Below are 21657 nucleotides of genomic sequence, written 5' to 3' on the forward strand. Positions count from 1 at the left end.
GTATATACGCTTGATGAGATTTGTGGGAGATGAAATTTATCTAAGTAAAGGTAAAATACTACACATAGGAATTACAAATGTTAGATATGAATACACAATGGGGGATCTTAAAGTTTAAAGTACCCCTTATGATAAGACAGACAGGGTTCAGAAGCCATTACAGAAACAAACAGAATGTTAGGTTACATAGCACAATGCGCGTAGTACAAGTCAAAGGAGGTTATGTTCAATCTTTATACTGCACTGGTTATCCGTCATCTGGGGTACTGCATGATATTTTGGTCTCCAGGCTAAAAACAACGACATTACAGTGATAGAAAAAGTCCAGAGAAGAGCAAAAAGGCTGATTCCAGGACTGAGAGATATGAGCTCTGAGGAATGATTGAAGGAGCTGAGCCTTTACTATTATTTTCATTTTAAGCAAAAGGAGATTTACAGGAGACGTGATTGAAGTGTTTAAAATTTTGAAAGGACTTAGTCTAGTGGATCGAAACTGTAACTACAAAATGAGTTCAGAAAGAACATGTGGACGCAGTTGGAAAGAGTAAATTTCACACTAACATTAGGATGTTTTTCTTCACACAGAGAACCATAGGCACACGGAATAAAATATCAAGTAGTGCGGTAGACATTATTACTTTAGAGACCTTCAAAACTCGACTTCATATTATTTCAGAGCAATTCAGTATTCAGGGTTGGTAAGCTTTATCGGGCTAAATGGCCTGTTATTGTCAAACGTTTTTTTTATGTTTCTAACGTTTTATGGCCTATAGTTACTTAACATGACCCGATTGAACTTTTTATATGATTGGATAATGTTTGTTAGCTTCCAATCTGTAGGAATTTTCCCAGGGTGCAGTGATTGTTAAAAAAAAAATACATGTCAAGGGTTTATATACACTGCAGCATTAATGCTATCTGGTCCCAGCAATTTCTTTTATATTTCAGCCTTTTCATTCTAATGTTTTTAGATTATTGCTTACTTTTGGTAATTTTGGAGATGCCCTTGCACATGTGCTCTTCAAATATGTTCAAACAGTGTAAAGCAGCCCTGTGAAAGAATGGCATTCAGGGCTGGTTTGTAGATTTGCGCTTAGCATTTATTCAAACATTAACATTAGGCTTTAGAAATTTCCACTGCAATGCCCGCTTACAGATAAATTCTTTCATGTAAATCCTAATGATAAAGGTAAATGTCTTTTTAAATTTCTCAGAAAACCCAAGTGCTCCAGCTTGCGAGACAAAATGTCCAAACACATTTAAACACACAAACTACTTTAACAGGCCGGAACTAATGGCAGGAGGAATGGCAGTCCCCTGGCTGTGCCACTGAGAGGGACGTAAGAGTAGCTTACCTGTGCTTGGATTTAACAAAACTCTCTGTTTGCCCCGGCAGTTCTTTGTGCTCCTCAACATGTCACTGGTAAGCTCTTATGTGACACCAAAGCTGGTTTGGTATCCTGGATGGAAGGGGAAGGTGCCAATCTGTATAGTGTCATGGCAGTTGGGCCCGATGGACACATGGCACAGTGCAACACAACTCTCTCCAGCTGTGAGCTGACCAACTTGCACTGTGGTCAGTTCTATAATTTCACTGTAACTGCCCTGGATGGAGTGTGTGATAACGCGCAGAGTTCTTCAGAGCTCCCAGCCCGTAAGTATTTTTATTTGTTCAACAGCAGACTATATTGCGATGGTGCTTTTGTGACATTTCATGCATTCATTTACTTTGATAACATTATTATTAATTTTTAAGGGTGTTTATAATATTTATGTTCAATACTGCATTTTCAGTTATTAATTCCAAAAATGTACATATTTGCTTGATATGAAAGTCTGTAGCATACAATAGAGAATAATCTGATTATCACAGTGCAGACCACCACATAGATATGGGAACTTTCTTGCGAATTTTCTCAGCCAAAGCTGCATCTCAGTAGTCGAGCCCTGCACCTTGCTGAGCCAACCTCAGCACCTCTAATTCCATTTCTTTTGCTTCACTAAACTTTGAGTCCTAGAGAATTGCCTGTCCTGATGCCATTAAAGGTCCTATCTGAATGCCCAGGTCAGTTAATTATTTTTTCTTCACTCTTTCTCTAAATTTGAACTCAATAACAGCTTTATGTGCCCCGCAAAATGTGGAAGTATTCCTGGAGTGCAATTCCAACATTGCCTACGTGTCGTGGGAGATGACCATTGGAGCAGCAGCCTATGTGGTCTTCGCCAACAACAGTAACAACTATGATGTGTCCTGTAATACGACAGACACCTTCTGCACACTCCATGATCTTCGCTGCGGAGAGAAGTACAACGTGACCGTTCTGGCATTGGATAACATCTGCGACAACATTTACAGTGCTAGTGTTGAGATCCAAACAGGTAACTTAAAACAATGAGTTGTATGTCTGTGTGCCACAGAATGACTGCTGACTTGCAATCTTGAGCTGAAGGCCATTATTTTCTTATATTTTACCCAATGGCAGGCATGGTGACATGCTGGTTAGTGCTGTTGCCTCATAACTGCAGTGACCTGGGATTGAACCTCCTCTTGGACATTGTCACTGTGAGGTCTGCACATTGTCTCATTGTCCATTTGTGTTTTCCTTGGATAGTCCAGTTTCCTATTACACCCCATGGTCATTTTTGTCTCTAGGTTGACTCACTACATATGAGGGTATCCTGTGGTGGCCTGGCCTCCCTGTAAGGGCTGGTCCCTATTTTATGTTAATTAAAAACTAGTACTTAACATGATTGGATTTGTATGGTTTAGATTGGCAGATTATATCTGAATTTGGTCTAATATAATCAAAATGCATTATAGTAGCAATTCTTCTTCTTCTAAAGCGTTTACCACTGTCATGTAGATCGGCCTCCTCCATTCTCATCTGTTGCATACTTTCTTGCCTGATACTCCTTTCTCCCTTACACCTCCTCCCCCCTTTTCAAACAGTCCATCCTCTTCCTCTTTGGTTGTCCTCTTCTCCTCCTTCCCGATACTTCCATATCCATGATTCTCCCACCCACATTCTTTACCTCTCTTTTCATTACATGCTCATTTCACTTTAACCTTTTTTCTTTTATTTGAGATTTACCCAAATTTAATTGTACCACTGATATTCTCTCAATCCTGATCTTATTAAGCTTTGTTACTCCACACATCAGTGTTTCTGATACGGATGTGAGCAACACTAGAGTTGTACTCCTCTGACTATAAATATAACACCAGGTCATGTCACTGGCAGAAGTTCTTGGATGATTCTGCACTTTTGTGGTGTTTTGATAAAAGGGATGAGACACAGTATAGGAGTCAGGTGGAGAACTTTGTTTCTTGGTGCAGAAAGAATTGTCTGCAATTTAACATCAGCAAAACGAATGAACTGTTTATTGACCAAAGAGCCTCTAGGCCTGATCACTATTCAGGGAGCAGATGTCGATGTAGTGCACTGCTACAAGTACTTGTGCCTCCGCGTTAATGACTGTATAAGAAAGGGCTGAGCAGGCCCTTTTTTACTTAGGAGCCTGCATTTCTTTAATGTGGGGAGTGACATCCTTCACATCTTCCAAAACTCTGTGATGGCCACTGCAATGTTCTAACACTACGGTGTGGCTGGGCTTGTAACATCACTTCAAGAGCGGCCCAAGAAATCAACACGCTAATTAAAAGGGCAGGATCAGTTAAGGGAGACACTTTGTGTGAAGAAAAACTTTCAAACATAGATAGAATCTTGCCTGAAGAAGGGGCCTGAGTTGCCTCGAAAGCTTGCATATTGTAATCTTTTTAGTTAGCCAATAAAAGGTGTCATTTTGCTTTTCTCTACATTCATAATGGCTAACATGATACAACACCCTAGTACTACAAACACAGATAGATAGATAGATAGATAGATAGATAGATAGATAGATAGATAGATAGATAGATAGATAGATAGATAGATAGATAGATAGATAGATAGATAGATAGATAGATAGATAGATAGATAGATAGATAGACAGACATTTTATTGATCCAAAGGGAACTCCATAAGGTGATCCAAGCCAGGATCCTTCTGTAAATCTGATGGTGGCCACAGACCGAGGCTAATGTGCTCTCTAACAACACCCTCCATCTTCATGCTCAGCTATGAATAAACTTTCCAGTGCTTTTTCACACAAAGAAAAAAAAATTGCAGATTAAAATATATGTGGTCACCTCTGCATGAGAACCACCTTTTTCCACCCTCTCAAATATACGCAGTTTTTAATGTCTGGAAAACATTTGGGATTAAATCACTTAGAGATCTGTACATAGACAACGTCTTTGAATCCTACGAACAATTACATTCCAAATTTAACTTTCCAGCAACATATTTCTTTCACTACCTTCAAATCAGAAACTTTGTTAAACAGAACCTGCCTGATTTTCCTCATCTCCCACCTTCCTCTATGCCGGAAAAAATATTGCTAATTTTCGAGGACTCAGACAGCACTTCTGCAATATATACAACCATTTTACAGTGCCTCCCTTTCAAAGATCCAAGAGGACAATGGGAAAAGGATCTCTCCCTCAACATATCAGAAAAGGAGTGGAACGTAGCAATGCAGAGAATTCACTTGAGCTCCATATGTGCAAAGCATAGAATTGTAACAGCAAACCCCTTAGTCAGCCAGCAGCCAAGCCACACTACCAGGACCCGTGGCCTGGATAAATTGCTGAGGAGAACCTACTTATACCAAGCCACACCTCTGACAAATAATACCCCCCCCCCCCCAATCAACTGTTTAAATCCCCGACGTAAAATATATCTATATACAGTATATTCCTCCACCAAACCAACAAAGTGAAAATACCGCATATACAATAACAAAACCTCCCTTGCCCCTGCACACATATAACAAACACACAACACAAATAATACCAATGGATGATTACTGAATGTTAATGAACGTGAAATTGAGTCCAGGTAAATAACTGTCCAGAACACTGATGGCTGATCAAAATGGTGTGTTTGATTCTCCAGAATAAAACAGAACAATCTCACCGTGCTTCCTTGGAGAATGGTGGATAATAATGTCCAACCCCGGGGTTTCTGGCGATGACTGTGTTGTAGTGATTCCAGCTGGATGAGAAACAAACTGGGAACAAGGCGTGATGTAAATAATGGCAGAAAAATGATGATCGGTTGTCGGTAGTTGAAATCTCCATCTCTCTCCTTCCTTTCTCTCTTCTGTCCCTCCTGATCGTTTAAATAATGACGAGCCAGATATAACTGGCAAAACTCCGGTTCTGACGTGTCCAGGGGTTGCTGCCTCCCCACAACATCCTTCCCCGTTTCTCATTACGGGGACGACATTCAAACAAACACATATTAGTTTAGACGGGGTGCTGTGACGAGACGCGACTGGGTGCAAAAACTATAAACAACAATACCTATGTGGCCCTGCTACACAATTATTCAACTCAAAATTATATATCGAGCACATCTGTCTCGCTTAATTTTGTCCAAAATGTTTCCAGAGCAGCATCCAACCTGTGAACATTGCAATCAAGTTCCAGCCTCACTGGGCCACATGTTTTGGGCCTGCACCAAATTAACATCATTCTGGACCAAAATCTTTAAATGCCTTTCAGACAGTCTTGGTGTCACAATCTTTCCTAACCCATTAACAGCTGTGTTTTGTGGACTCCCAGATGGGCATAAAGTGGAGAAGGACAAACAAACTGTGATTGCCTTTACTTCACTATTGGCACGTAGACTTATCTTGCTCAACTGGTAGAATCCTAACTCTCCTATTCTAAGTCAGCAGGTAACTGAGGTTTTATATTATTTGAAACTGGAAAAAATCAAATTCGCACTTAGAGGATCTGTGCAGAACCTTTTCAAAACCTTTTCATAACATTTTAGAATAAGCTTTTAAAGCACTGAAGAAGTAGATCCTCTCCCCTTTTCTCCTTTTTTTACTTCTCCATTTATCTTTATTCACTTATTAATTCATTTATTTACTTATTTTTACTAGCTTTAAGTTTTATTCTGCTGGCTTGGCTCTCTTTCTCAGGGGTGGGGGTTGATTTGTTTTCGATCATATCTCTCTATTATAAAACAAAATCCTGGAAAGGAAAAGCAGGGTGACGAGATGTGATCTTCTCGGAAGTTCTCGGGAAGACACTTAAAAGACCCGCGTGACAAAAGAGACTGGCCAGTGAGCATCTCGCAGGGACTGTAAACATGAGACTTGGTGCCAAGAGATTGTCCCAGGGCCATCTCGCGGGGACGTGGAACATAAGATTCTTGCAAGACACGCCCTACTTATAAACTATCAAATAAGAGCATGGCCAGCAAAACACTCAGTCATGTAAAGGCACGTAGCACACACAGATCCTGTGCTCTCAGCACATATAAAGCGTAAAAGGACAATACGTTCTAGATGAAACGTCAATGACTAAGCAAAGAAGAAAGAGCAGTGCGGAGAAAAGAGATCCAAAAGCGTTGGAGAGAAAAAAAGGCAGATACACGTGCAGAGAAAGGTACAGAATATGAAAGCAGTAAAATTCGAAAGTATTGTAGCGTCCAAGCCAGGTTGTTAGGTCTGACTGAGGGAGGGCGGAGTACAGCATGGAAGACTGATAGCGGGGTATTGATTGATGAGGTAAGGGGGGAGAGACCCGGGGGAGGAGGGTTTGGAGAGAATGCTAGAAAGTTGTGTTTGGGGTTATGAAGTCGCCGATTGTTCAAGTAGAATTTTTGTGACACTTTATTACGTCAGTATCAAAAAAAAGATAGTAAAGATGGCATTAGCGCAAACAAAAGATAATTAATCGTCAGAACCAGGTGTAATTGAAGAAATAGCAGGACAAATCGAGGTCAGAAATAAAAGGCAAAGAGTGGATAACAAAGTCTTTTCGCCTTCGCATTTTTCAATGCACAAAACGTGGATTTATACAATAATGGACCACACACTATGAGAATCTGTAGTCCCACATCAGTTAAAGCAACGACAAGTTTAATTTCAAAGAAAACACAATTCAGTCAGGTGTATATTTATGATCATGGAGAAGGGATGTAAATTTTAACAGGCGACAAGAAAGGTAATGTATATATTCTGCGAATAACATTAGACACCAAAGGAGATTGTGATATGCCAATCGTATTAAAATGTTTACAGTTTCCCGTGAGAATAGCTTTTGCTATGACAATTAACAAATCACAGGGACAACCATTAGAAAAGTTGGATTATTTATTAGAGAAACAGAAGCAATATTCACTCACGGGCAGTTATACGTTGTGTTGTCACAATGTGTCTCCAAAAACGGAATCAAAATTCAATCTTCAATTCAATTCAATTGAAGAAAAGGTAATACCAAATATTGTTTTTAATGAAGCTTTAAAGTAAAAGTGCAAATAATGAAACTGAAACACTTCCAAAGAAAAAAATAAGCTTTCAAAATTGTATATCCGATTAACCAAACACAGGGGTTGGCAAGCAAAGTGAGCAGGGGGTGGAACTCCCTAGTTTTTGTAAAAATTGATTTATTTGAATGGAATATTGTGTGAATCAATAAAGTCAAAAAAAAAAAAAGAAAAGAAAATATATGTGGTGACTGGCACACATTTTTCTGATCGCAAAATATTATTTCACAAATGTTTTTGCAAACTGAAACTCTTAACAAACTTTCACTGTGAATGTATTTTCACCCAAATTGTTTTATTCATCACTAGTACAGAACAAGAAGGCCTATAAACACTGTCAGCAGGTGCGTTAGCAGGTGGCTTAAATGAAATATGAGACCTTCACTCTGGATGTGAATTTTAAGACATATAGAACATCCAAAATTTAATTGATGGCATTACACAGTTTATTTTTCTCAGAGTATCTAAAGATTGCAATGTCAGTTGATTCATTTCATTTTTATGCAGAAGAGATTGTAATTTTTTTTTTATGTTTACAGGGCCATGTCCACCAGAAAATGTTGTGGCAGACATTGACTGTTATACAGGAATAATGTCTCTCAGATGGGATTCCGTTCCTGGTGCCACCTTCTATGCTGTGCAAGCAACGGCTGGTGAAGACAACAGCTTTTCATGTAACGGAACGGACACCACCTGTGGCATCACTGGGTTACCCTGTGGGCTCACATTCACTGTCACCACTACATCCAGCTATGATAACTGCCAAAGCGCACCTAGTCAAAAAAGTCTTATTGCAACAGGTACTGAACATGACAGTACTCATCCTTATAGTCATCTGTTTTACAAATTTACAGCACATTGGTGGTTGAATAGGTTCACTTTTGTTAGCCGCCATTGTGCCATCTGATCATTTCTGGACATTCACATCGTAGAGTGTGTACAGTTTCATGGCTGAGAACAGCTTTTCACTGAAATGTCTGTTCTCCTTCAATCTGGACACATTAAAATGAAGCCAATTTTGAAATAAAGTAGCTTATTGGAAAGTATACAACAAAGCATTTATGTATCACTGGCAATTATATATTTTTTCTTTTAAATAAGTGCCCTGAAGTATAATTTGACAAGCATTAAAAGAACAGATGTGCACATAATACTAGAATTACCAACAATTTGGGGTGCTGAATATAAGGGGCAGCAGAATTAGGAGGTGGGGTGGGCAAAAAAATAAACAGATGTGGCAACACTAAAGAGCACCACGCAAAGTACAGGCAGTGAGAGTAAACTCCTGTTCACACCAACAAAGAGAGGGTGCTGATTGGTGGAAAGACCTGACAAGACCGGGTGGTTTGCCACATTTACTGTAAAGTTTCAAATTACAGAAAAGTTTTTTTTTAATTCTTGAAGAATTTTACACTAGTTATGAGTATAGAAAACAGCCTGGCTAGACAGCAGCATAGTAAGTCAGCTGTCTCTGCTGCTGCTGCTCTGAGGCTAGGGATCTGCACTGGCAATCAGAAGGTTGGCGGTTCGAATCCCGTAAAATGCCAATAGGGACTCTGCTCTGTTGGGCCCTTGAGCAAGGCCCTTAACCTGCAATTGCTGAGCGCTTTGAGTAGTGAGAAAAGCGCTATATAAATGCAAAGAATTATTAAAGAATTATTATTATTAAGTCTACACGCTTTTTTAGTTTCAGCTGACTTCTCGGAATTGCCTGCTGGCAATGTAGGTTGTGTGGTAAAACAAGCAAGGAGATGAACATGTTTTTGATGAGCATCCATATCTTTAAAGGGTAAGTTTGGTATTTTTCAAGTCAAAGTTACTTCTTCACAAATATGCTACAGTATATATACATTTGACATGTCAAATTGTGTTCAAAAACCAACCGCCTTCTAAAAACTCAAAAAATCTCTTGCCTGCACTGATGCTTTACAATGAAGTCTATGGGGCATGGAGGAAAAGCTTAAAAACTTGCCAAATATGTCAATTTTTTCAAGCCAAGACAGTTAACAAGTATTGATCCATGTCTTGCGACTACACACACATTGTAAAATACTTTACACATTAGAACATTAGAACACTCTAGACGAGAACAGGCCGTTCAGCCCAACAAAGCTCGCTGAGCTTTGAAAGTCCCTAAAGTCTTACTGTCTACCACACTACTTGGTAGCTTATTCCAAGTGTCTATCATTCTTTGTGTAAAGAAAAACTTCCTAATGTTTGTGCGAAATTTACCCTTAACAAGTTTCCAACTGTGTCCCCCTGTTCTTGATGAACTCATTTTAAAATAACAGTCTCGATCCATTGTACTAATTCCCTTCATAATTTTAAAATAACAGTCTTGATCCATTATAATAATTCCCTTCATAATTTTAAGTATTTCAATCATGTCACCTCGTAATCTTCTTTTGCTTAAGCTGTAAAGGCTCAGCTCTTTTAATCTTTCCTCATAACTCAACTCCTGTAGCCCTGGAATCAGCCTAGTCGCTCTTCTCTGGACCTTTTCTAGTGTTGCTATGTCCTTTTTGTAGCCTGGAGACCAACACTGCACACAGTACTCCAGATGAGGCCTCACCAGTGTATTATAAAGCTTGAGCAGAACCTCCTTGAACTTCTACTCTGCACATCAGGGTGCTAAATAACCTCACATTCTGTTTGCCTTCTTAATGGCTTCTGAACACTGTCTGGAAGTCGATAGCTTAGAGTCCACTACGACACCTAAATCCTTCTCATAACGTGTACTGTCGATTTTCCGACCGCCCATTGTGTATTCAAACCTAAAATTATTACTTCCTATGTGTAATACTTTACATTTACTGACATTAAATTTCATCTGCCACAAATCTGCCCAAGCCTGTCTGCTATCCAAGTCCTTCTGTAATGATATAACGGATTCCAAATTATCTGCTAATCCTCCTAACTTGGTATCATCAGCAAGCTTAACCAACTTGTTACTTATATTCCTATCTAAATCCATCCATTATCCAACCCGCTATATCCTAACTACAGGGTCACGGGGGTCTGCTGGAGCCAATCCCTGACAACACAGGGCGCAAGGCAGGAAACAAACCCCGGGCAGGGTGCCAGCCCACCATAGCCTATCTAAATCATTTATATCTATTAAAAACAGCAGCAGCCCTAGCACTGACCCCTGCTGGACACCAGTCTTAACATCGCCCAATTCTGATGAAGTTTGATGCCCATCCTCTCATGTGGCACCTCATCAAATGCTTTCTGAACACATGTCATTTTTGAATTTAGAAATACCAAATATTGTGAGATTCCTGTGCAATAAACTTTCAACCCGACACACCAAATCACTGTGAACTTTTCGTGCCATGTGGTTAGTTTTGCTTTGATTTATTTACGTATTAATGTGGGAATTCACACAAGTGAATAGAAAACATATCCATACAATGAGAAAAACTGTACCAGAAAATGGCATTAAAATGATTGTTTCCAGATGCCTTTTGTTGTCACAAACATGCGTTTGAAACACGGAGGGTGCAGATCAGTACTCGACAGCTGTCTTGGCTTGAAAAAATGGACGTATTTGGTAAGTGTTTAAGTTTTTCCTTTGTGTTCTGCACAATCCATTATAAAGCGTCTTTTGTGAAGAAATAACTTTGACTTGAAAAAATACTGAACTTATCATGAAACAATTATCAAAAATCAGAAGGCTAAACCATAAATGAAGTCTAAATAAGAATTGCCAGGAGTAGCTAACAAAAAGAAGAGCTTATCACCAAAACTGAGATGCTGAAACTGTGAGCCAGATTGAAAAGTGGAATGCTAGGAGTTGCTACCCAGAAAACCAGGTGGTAAGAGAACAAGACTGAGGTTGGTCAGGGTTTCAAACTGTAATCTCGGCAAACAGCTTGAGTGCTGCACTGGGTTTTATAGCAGATGTGGTGAACTGTGGCAACTGAGAGGCAGCCCTTAGCAATAATTCAATCAAAACACTGAAGCCACAAAATGGTGGCATGACCCACATTAAAGCAGACAACAAAAATATTTATATTTTTATTAAACTAAATTATTTATAGCATTTACTATACATATATGGTGTGAAATAAAAGACTATGCGACTCTTTAATTCCATCCGGGGGGGTAAACGTTAACATTTAACATTATACAAAGTTATTGTCTGTTTTTCACCTGCATTATTATCATTCTTTAATTTAATATTATTTTTTGTATCAGTATGCTGCTGCTGAAGAATGTGAATTTCCCATTGGGATTAATAAAGTATCTATCTATCTATCTATCTATCTATCTATCTATCTATCTATCTATCTATCTATCTATCTATCTAACGAAGGGTTGGGGCAGCCGGCTGCAAAAGGGCTTACGTTAGAGTGGTTGTGCATAGGTTCAAGTCCAAAGAAAAACTGTCTTGATAGGGATGATGGCGAGTTTATAAGGTGACTCAAGGGAAGTGATGTCATCAGAGCGGGACAGGAAGTGACATCCTTGGGGCTGGGACAGGCAGAATTTCTCGTGTCTGGTCTGTTGAGAGAAAAGAGAGAGGTTCATTGCAAGCCACCACCCCCCGGCCTGGCGTGGAATTGGTGTTTTCTGGCCCCTTTGATTGACTCGCAAACGCACATGTGTGACAATGGTTATACCCCATAAGGTTTGGGCTATCAAAATATACATACCAGGTGAACATTGTCACACACGTGCAAGTAGGAGACAACTAAAGGGTCTAAATAATAGTAGTTCCATCTCCAACCAGGGGGCAGCGGGGTGCACCGACTGTCTTTCTCAATCCCTTGCAGACCATTCTTGGGAAATCCCACTGGTTCTGGCACCTTAGATGACTTCACTTCCGGCTCCGGCACCTTCAATAACGTCACTTCTGGGCCCAGGGTGTGGGGATGGGCCTTCGATGACGTTACTTCCAGTTCCGGCACCTCAGATGATGTCACTTCTGGTGCCGACATATAAAGACACCATCTTTGCTGGCATGAGTCAGTTCAGTTGTGGACTCCGATCTTTAAAGATCTGTGCTTATTTTCAATCTTTTTGCAGCCAGAACATAAAATACGTGTGGCTGCCCCAAACCTTCATGATGTCTCTGTGTAATCTTTGTGAGAACTTAAACATTTTTGTGAAGCAACTAACATTTCTAATGAGGTGTCCCAATTCTCAACAAAGACAGTCTGATTCCCCTCTATGAGGAGATTGTGTTATGACTGAGCTTGTTGTGCATTTTGTTACGTAATATAATAAGGAGGAAAAAAAAGGGAAATGGTGAAGGACTGGGGACCAGCCAGTACCCTGTTTAATACAACAAGAATAAAACGGAGAAAAGAAAAAGGCCAGTTACCGAAAAGATGTTGCTCATCTGCCTATGCTTTCCTTTGCACGTTTCTTGGCACTCCATACCCTTTCTCTTATCCAGTTTACAAATTTGCATCAAATTCAGGCAGTTCTACTCTTTAAATATCCCATGGGGTAGAAGAAGCACAAACCTGAATATGATGGTCGTCACAGGCTAAGGCCTGTAACACCTAAAAGGTTGGATTTAACCATGAGCACAACTAAAGAGGAATCTCAGCACCACCTTATTAGAAAATTATCTTTCTTGGCAGCAATAAGAAGACTCAAAGAAGGAACTTTACTCATAAAGATTAAAACAATAATAAGAAAGAGACTAGAAATTGAAAAACGAACTAGCAAAAATAAATCATCCCAAGTTGGAAAAGGTCTTGAGCATAACAGAATTAATTCTTACTGGAAACAAGCAGATCTCTGGTCCTGCCAAGATCAAGGCTCCACTCCAGTAGTTTGTGAGCACCAGAAGGTTGCCACGCCACACACGCTTCATGCATTTCTTTCACCATAAGAATGTTTTTCATCAACATGAATTTGGTTTAGTGCACAATTGATTTGAACTCACTCACTCAGATCTTTTAGGAAAATAATTTCATAAATATAAAAAAAAACTATTCTGGCAAAAATAACATGCTGTAAATAAAATGAATGCCATTAAAATTTATTAACACTTCATTAAAATAAAATCAAATGTAAAGATTGGACACCACCTTTTTTTGCATGTCCTTAGCTATAATGTTTCATCCTGTATTTCCTGACAGCTCCCTGCACTCCTCTGAATGTTAAAGGATACCTGGACTGTGTAACGAATGCAGCATGGGTGTCATGGAGCCAGGCAGACGGTGCCGAGATCTACAATGTCACAGCCATTAGCAGTGGAGGCCATCAGTCTTCATGTACATCAACAAATGTAACCTGTGGTGTGCCTGATCTGCAATGTGGAAACAAGTATACATTCTCTGTGACCGCCATCAGTAAAGACTGCTTGAGCATGCCGAGCGCTTCCTTTGAATTGGAAACAGGTACAGTGCTGATTTTATTTAAATATTTTTGTAAAACATGAGTCAAGTCAAGTCAGTGGCTTTATTCTCACTCCATCCATACACAGTATAGGGTGGTCCAGATCTAATTATACAATTTTCATTACGCTATCTTATTAAGTTTATTACATAGAGAATTCACAGCACCTGCCCTGCACATAGAGATTTCACTTAAAATTCTTTTTGTTGCCGATAGATGGCAGCACCTGCCCTGCATTCCAAAATGGTGGGGAGACGGTTGTCAGTCGAACAGTTGCATAATTAGATCTGGACCACCCTGTATTGCAGCACACAGTTCTATGAAATAACACTCCCCAGAACTGCAGTGCAACATGTAAATAAACACAGCACAAGTGCAAGACTAATAATCGATAAATAAATCCACCTTGATGAAAGGATAAGTGTCTGTGTGTCCAATCGGTTCCTATGTCTCTGTCATTTCAACAAATGGCGCATCTCAAACATTTGTAATAATAACATGCATTTCATTAGTCATTCTTACAGGTGGAGCATCACAAACATTTACAGTATACTGCTTTTACAAATCCCATGCCAAATGGTATATAACAGAGACATATGCCTTGCATTTGTCATTCCAACATACGGTGCATCATAAACATTTGTAGTAATAAAATGCATTACATTAGTCATTCCAACAGATGGCACATCACAAACATTAACATTTCTTTTATGATTACCATACCAAATAGCTTATAACAGATACATATGCATTGCAATTATTATTTCTGCAGATGGCAAATCACAAATATTTGTAGTAATACATTTTATTACTGCAAATATTTATGATGCACCATCTGTTGAAATGGCAAATGCAATGCATTTTATAACTACATACATTACAAAGAAGAAAGAAGTCTCTATATGGCACTATGGCAATATGTCAGTAAATCAGCTAGACTAACGGCACAGCACTGTGAATTGCATGTTTAAACTACCCACAAGCCATCATGAACATGTTGTATTGCATCAGCTTAGATTCATTACGGTTACCATGGCTGATTATTGACCACTGTAAATACTGTATAAAGGATTGATAAAGGAGTACTCCGTGTGTCTTTTGTTAATACGCTCTGTTTATGTTCCCTCAGCACCATGCATCTTGAATGGTCTGACATTGCTAAACCAATGCAACAGCAGCAGCATAAAGGTGGTGTGGAACCGTACAGAGAGCAGCCAGTTGTACATTGCCACAGCAGAGGGCAGTGATGGCAGCATGTACACCTGCAACAGCACAAAGGAAGGCTGCAACTTAAACTCGGTGAACTGCGGCACTGAGTACACCATCATCGTAGCGGCAACCTCGGACAAGTGCAGCAGTTTGAGAAGTCCTCCTTCCAAAATCACCACAGGTACATTTACGTGATATCACCGAGTGCTTTACTGGTAAAACCTTTGGAATCTTCTGGAAAGTTGGTCCGTTTTTTGTTCTTTTTGCAACTTTTCATGAAAAAGAAAAATAAGTTAAAATTTATTGAAATGTTTCCTCGTGGCTTTACTACTAGCCTGACTAGGTGGTGGTTTTAGTCTTTTTCCTGAAGCTTTCATTTTCGTATATATAAATACAATGCACCTCCAAATCTGTTGTCAGTGTCACCATCTTGTGATGACAGCTGAGGGAGTGATTGCACTTTGTTTAAGGAGTCGGCTCCTGCTTCAGCACTTCACACACAGCTGCACCAATCTGTTGGTCAATATCACAACACGCTCTACTCTCACTGGTGAAGCAGGCCTCTGCTTGGCTGTCAACAAGGAGGTCAAAACATATGGAGTAGAGACGAACAAATGGAAACCACAAAAGAAACCGAACAAAAACCATTCTGCCACTTGGTGCCTAACTATTCTGGCTTGAGGTCACTTCACCTCACCTATCACGGTCACCTCTGACCAAGCAGTGAATTAATATCAGGGTTTGGTATATAAACTACTGTGGCCACCAAATCCTCTGGCAGTCTTTAAAATCACTGAGCTATTGATAGGCCTTCAAGATCTCTTAGACCTCCTCTGTCCTCTAGTGTAACATTATGTAAGTCCTCCCAGGATATATTTCACTCTATTCTTCACTGGCACCACTCTCCATTGCCCTTGTGAGATTATTAAAACACATAGGACCTACTGATCTCTGGGGTGCCCTTCATTCTGGCTTGATAAGCTCACATTTGTTTGTTTTTAATCCTGATGGCTACTCTGCTACATTTTGCTTTACTGCCTGGCAACTTCTTGCCCAGAAGGCAATCCATTACACCGCAGGGTTCATAAAAAGAAGTTTAAAGACATCACTTATCTGGGTCTATGTTAATGCAACCATATTGCTTTTGTATTTATTGCTTTTTCAAGAAGATACAAACTAATAAACTCAAATGGTACCCTTTTATTTTAGGTATCCATTATAGGTCAATAATGGAATTAACAGTCCACAAATATTTTATTATCTACCTACCAATAGAATAAAATGATCATCTTTGTGTGTGCGTCCAGTCCCTCTGAGCAATCTGAATGGTCACTTTGTTGTGATGGTTCAGTTTTACTGTGATAACTCAATCACGACAGGAAGCACCGGACAAGGGAGGTTGACACACAAAAGAATACCAAGGAAAGCTGTAGGAAGAACACCTTCAAACATGGGAAATATTCACAGGAACACAAATAAGTTTTCACAGCGGTAACGGAGCCCTGTCTACCCTTTGGTAGTAGTCAAAAAGTGGACAGGTGGCCAACAAGGCACCTCAAAATGACAGTGTCTGAGAAGCAGGCTTCATGGGAACGTGATTGAGAGAGGAAGTGCCAGCCAAAGCAGATTGAGACACACGAGGCTACCAAAGAAAGGTGTAAGACGGAGGCTGAGGGCACACGGAAGGCAAGAGGTGTCAAATGATTAATTTTGTAAAAAAATGTATTCTTTTACCTGTCTTCAATAGGTAACATAAATAGATCCCCATGATAAAGTTTCCCCAGTGGGAAAAAAATATAAAAATATTGTCCACAAAAAAGAGGAGAAAAACTAGTAACAACTTCTAAATCAAAAGCCAAACAATTTTCTTTAGAAATGAAATATGTATTACACAAAAAGTAAGGCAGGAACAAACAGGTGACGTTTTTGCATAAATTAAGGTAGCGTGATAATTTCTATGATTTAAATAAAGGAAGCATTGACATACCATTGTCTGACTTCTAAGATCAGCAGCCATTGGAAGTATTTCATAGTAAAATAAAATCTTTCATCCCTACTCTTATTAGACGACAGATAAAGAAAATATGACTGACTAGCACCGTTGAGAGGTAGGGAATTGCCTTTTTAAAACTGGTGGTATCTTAAAAATATTTTTCTGGAAATATAATGTCAACATTTGACATGCTTTTAACAGCTGTCAATAAGTGGACGCTTGAGGGCGCTGTTGCCCCGTGAAACCCAACGGACAGATGCAGACACCGGTTTAAAAGCACCAAGAAGTATTTTCATTTTCTTCAATATAGTGCCTCTGCTGCAGTGGGCTGGCGCCCTGCCTGGGGTTTGTTTCCTGCCTTGCGCCCTGTGTTGGCTGGGATTGGCTCCAGCAGACCCCCGTGACCCTGTAGTTACGATATAGCGGGATGGATAATGGATGGATGGATAGTGCCTCTAAAGCACCACATCCACCACAATACACAAATAATCAATAAATACGATAATTCTCCTCCTCCTCCTCCTCTCCTTCCAGCAGCTCCATCACACTCCCTCCCAACTCCGGCTCAGCTTGCTGGGTCTCACATAGTCCTTGACCCGGAAGTGCTGACAAGTCGCACTTCCGGGTCAGATGGAGAATTAATTTTACATTACATTACTTCTGTTCCTCCATCCCCGTGATTTGGGAGTACTTCCGGGCTGTACGAGAAACAAAAATCCCCTCTTCTCCCTGCAGCATCACACCGTGGCCCCCAGGGTACCCAGCAGGGTTGTGAAGCCAAACTCCATCTTCCATGATGCCCTGAGGGAATCTGGGGCACCTCTAGGCTGCAGGGAAGACGCCATCTAGTGTCCTGGATGTGTTGGCCGTCCATCACACAGCATAGTAAATCATTGAGGATTTTTGGTCATTTTACGATATTTTGAAAATGAACTTTTAGCCAGAAAAATTTCATCTTAAAAATGACAGCAATGGATGGAAAATCAGTTTGTGGTATTGAGACAGGTCCAGGTAAGTTTTATGAGTTAATGCATCAGACATTTAAACATTTTCACTCTGGCATCTACTCCATCCACATATGTGGAAACCAAGCAACTCACCTCTGCGTGAAAGAGCCGGAATGACCTCAGATGTGGATTTGTTGATTATAATCTCAAATGTAAAATTTCTGAGGACATTGCAAATTTCATTCTGATATGACTGGGAGGACAGCATTGTCTGCAAGGTGCAGGAATCAGCATATAAATTGTGGTACAAAAATTATAATTCAGTTACTTTGCTTACAAATGACTGAGGCCAACACTGGTCGAATCGCATTTGGAGCCTTAGGCAGGGTGGATGGACGTCGCCCCTCGTTATCCATAGCGGGTAGTCAGTATTACTAGACTCTGATGATCTGTGTGAGCACGTGCCCCTTGCTGGACGCAGCGTGTTTACTTTTGCTTTCATAACAGTGACAGTGCACACTCAGTATTATTAGAGTTCGGTGACATTGTCCCCATCTATGCCCCTTAAGTTTCATAAATGGCACCCCTCAGATGATGCCACCTACATCGTCTAACATATTGACCAGCTCTAACTGTAGCCCACTGTAAGGTTTACCTTTATAATTAAGCTAGCTGTATGTGGTCTTTGGGACAAAAAACAACCTGAAGACTCCCTAGCAATTTTACTATATTCGTGAACATGGTGACGTGTCAGCTATCTCTTAAGAATTACCCAGGGCAGATGACGTGGACCCACTGTGCTTGCTGCCCCACTGGTTTTTGTAAGAAGACACTGGTGATGCCATATCTTAGCCATATCACTGGCATACGAGTCCTATTAATCTTTGTCTCGAAAAAATGTTTTTAGGGAAAACTTCAAGCCTTGTCCTTCATTGCTGGTGTTTCACTTGCACGTTGCTGAGCTTTGTTTCAACGTTGTGTCTCTTCATCTATGTTATTAACACAACACTGTTGTTGCGTGGCAGTGTTTGCTGCACACAGGTCTTTCGTAGTGAGAAAAGTGCATGCATGCGCCATCTAGTGGCTGTGGTTGAGCGGGAGCGGAGCGGATCACTCCATACACACACAGGTATTTCGTTAATACATGTCTAATGGCAGAACATGTAACTGTAGTCATGTATCTCCAAAAGTAAAAAAAAAAGACTTTTGGGTTTTGTTACATAAGCCACACTGAGCTGCTGCCAAACATCTCTGGTGTTCTTGTTTAGTACCACACATTGTTCTGTGGCCAGTATAATATGCTTAATGTCCACCACATGTCCCTGTTCACATATACTTTTAATGGCCTACAATTCACTTAACCTTCTGACAGCACTGCCATAATGGTGAATATTGTGATTTGACACAAAGATTACTTTTGTTGCAATTTGAACAATTGCCATAGTAAAAAACCAAAGCAGACTTTTAGTAAAAATGTATTTTTTAAACTTCAAACTGACTGGTCTTTTCCATATGCGTCTAGCTCCTTGCATTCCAACTGACGTCAAAGCCTTTACGCATTGTGAATCGGGCGTGATGGACGTGTCCTGGAGTTCAAGTCCATTTGTAGAATTCTACATGGCGACTATCATGGGTGTCAATGGAGTGCAAACATCGTGCAACACATCTGGCACTACCTGCACATTTGCAGACTTGGAGTGCGGCCAGACCTACGAGGTATCGGTCACAGCCAGTCATGAACGCTGCAGTAGCCCACCAACTCCTTCCATCAGCTTTAACACTGGTAAGAAAATGAAATGAAGTGAACTGAATGCTGCAAGTTTAACATGTGGGTTTAACATCTTAATGTATTTTTAATGTCTGCTCCTTCTGCCCTCAAATCATCACCTAAAAAAGTGCCGTGATTGAGATGATCTAGGAGTTCCAAATTGGGGCTAAATCTACCCCAGGGGGTAAATTTTGCCTACACAGGGGTTACATTTGCTTAACAAAAGCTGAATTTCTTGGTTAATTTCCAAATAAATTAATTTTAATGAATTTAATTAATCTTCAATTCCACCCGGGTGGGGCTAGTGAACGTTAACATTATTCAAAGTTATTGTCTGTTTTTACCTACATTTTTATTACTCTTTAATTTAATATTGTTTTTTTTGTATCAGTATGCTGCTGCTGCAGTATGTGAATTTCCCCTTGGGATTAATAAAGTATCCATCTATCTATCTATCTATCTATCTATCTAAAGACAACATGAGACTTGCTCCTACTACAACTGCGCAACGAATATCCAAAATCGTAGGTGAAAAGCAAGAACAAATGTCTCACTGATTGATGTTTTCTCATCAACTCAGTGCGTTTCATTAGTTGTTTTTAAATAAGTGGAATAGCATTATTATGTGCTATTTTTATTTAAACATAAAATAAAAATATTAAGCACAGTACCTTAAAATTTCCCCTTTGTCGATCGCTCCATTATTACCACAATGTAAACTGAAATTACTGAACAAATTAGGGTGGGGATAAAGTTTCAAAAAGTTGCACGGGGTAAACAAGGCGAAAAAGTTTGGGAACCCCTGAGCTAGAATCAGGGGGATTCAGACTGAGAGTGTGTGTGTTGGGGAGGGTTACGGTCAGGGTTACCAGTGGGGTTTTCTACAAATAAAACAATAAAGATCCTGAGCTTAAGTAAACTAAGATTCTACAAAAAACACACATAACAAAAAAAAAACTGAATAAAGCAGTTTTAATCTTTATTATTTTTACCTATTTATTGACAGGCACTTCCACGTTTTTCTTTTTTTTTTGGCAACTCTTCACTGACCGTTGTTAGTAATTGATGCAAATTGCAATACTGCATATGTTCTACTAAAACAGACTGCATCAAGCACAAACGAACTGTGCCGCCACTCTGTTGCTCAGGGGCCAGTTTATACTTCATGATTCAAACACGTAGGTGACACACATCATGACACATCCTCAGAAATTAACACAACTCTTGTGCGAGTTGTAGTACCAGCTGTAATTTGGGTGGCTGTGTGCACAAGTTCTGGTATGTGACGTCAGCATCATTATCTGTCTGTTTTTACCTGCATTTTTACTACTCTTTAATTTAATATTGTTTTTTGTATCAGTATGCTGCTGCTGGAGTATGTGAATTTCCCCTTGGGATTAATAAAGTATCCATCTATCTATCTATGTTTACTATCAACATGTGACGGCAGGCTTGCAGCTCCAAAAGGATCAATGTGCGTGTTTCGATATGAAAGGTTCGATGAGGTGAAGCAAATCATCAAACTTAAATGCTGACATACAAATGTCTTCTTGGTGCTTTTCTTCATCCATTTCTCACATACGCAATGCGAATGTCGCATATTCCTCATTGTAATAACACAATACATTTTAAAGTTATCACATACTGTCTCGACATTCTGTGTCGTTGCTCTCTCTCTTTTTTTTTTCTTTTGCACCATCTGGCGTCCACAAGTGGATGGGAATGTCAGATGAACAAAGGTAAGTGGCCAGCGTAAGATGGGAAAACCGTGCTGTTCGTTCATGCGACTGGGTGTCACGTCATCCAGTGTCCTCAACAGGTCTGGAATGTCCGATGAAAAAAGACAACAAGACGCATAGAGAAAGAAGGGTGTAAGGCATATCTGATGAACAGAGGTTCATAAATGCATGAAACAGATGGGTTTACTACTGTACCACTAGGCCAGTATTACTAAATGGGCATTTCACTTTGCCAGTTATTTTTCTTTATGACACCACC

The 21657-nt window shown here is 39.9% G+C and overlaps 1 protein-coding gene across 1 annotated transcript in view; it reads left to right on the top strand.

Annotated features, from left to right (window-relative positions):
* Positions 1–21657, top strand: part of LOC114658369 (uncharacterized) — a 94772-nt gene that overhangs the window by 55877 nt on the left and 17238 nt on the right. The window contains exons 17-22 of the mRNA XM_028810455.2: positions 1397–1654; positions 2119–2379; positions 7925–8185; positions 13484–13744; positions 14872–15132; positions 19414–19674. Of these exons, the coding sequence (XP_028666288.2) occupies positions 1397–1654; positions 2119–2379; positions 7925–8185; positions 13484–13744; positions 14872–15132; positions 19414–19674 (1563 nt within the window). The remainder of the gene's footprint in view (positions 1–1396; positions 1655–2118; positions 2380–7924; positions 8186–13483; positions 13745–14871; positions 15133–19413; positions 19675–21657) is intronic.

This window comes from Erpetoichthys calabaricus, chromosome 10 (genome assembly GCF_900747795.2).
Source record: "Erpetoichthys calabaricus chromosome 10, fErpCal1.3, whole genome shotgun sequence".
NCBI classification, from domain to species: domain Eukaryota; kingdom Metazoa; phylum Chordata; class Cladistia; order Polypteriformes; family Polypteridae; genus Erpetoichthys; species Erpetoichthys calabaricus.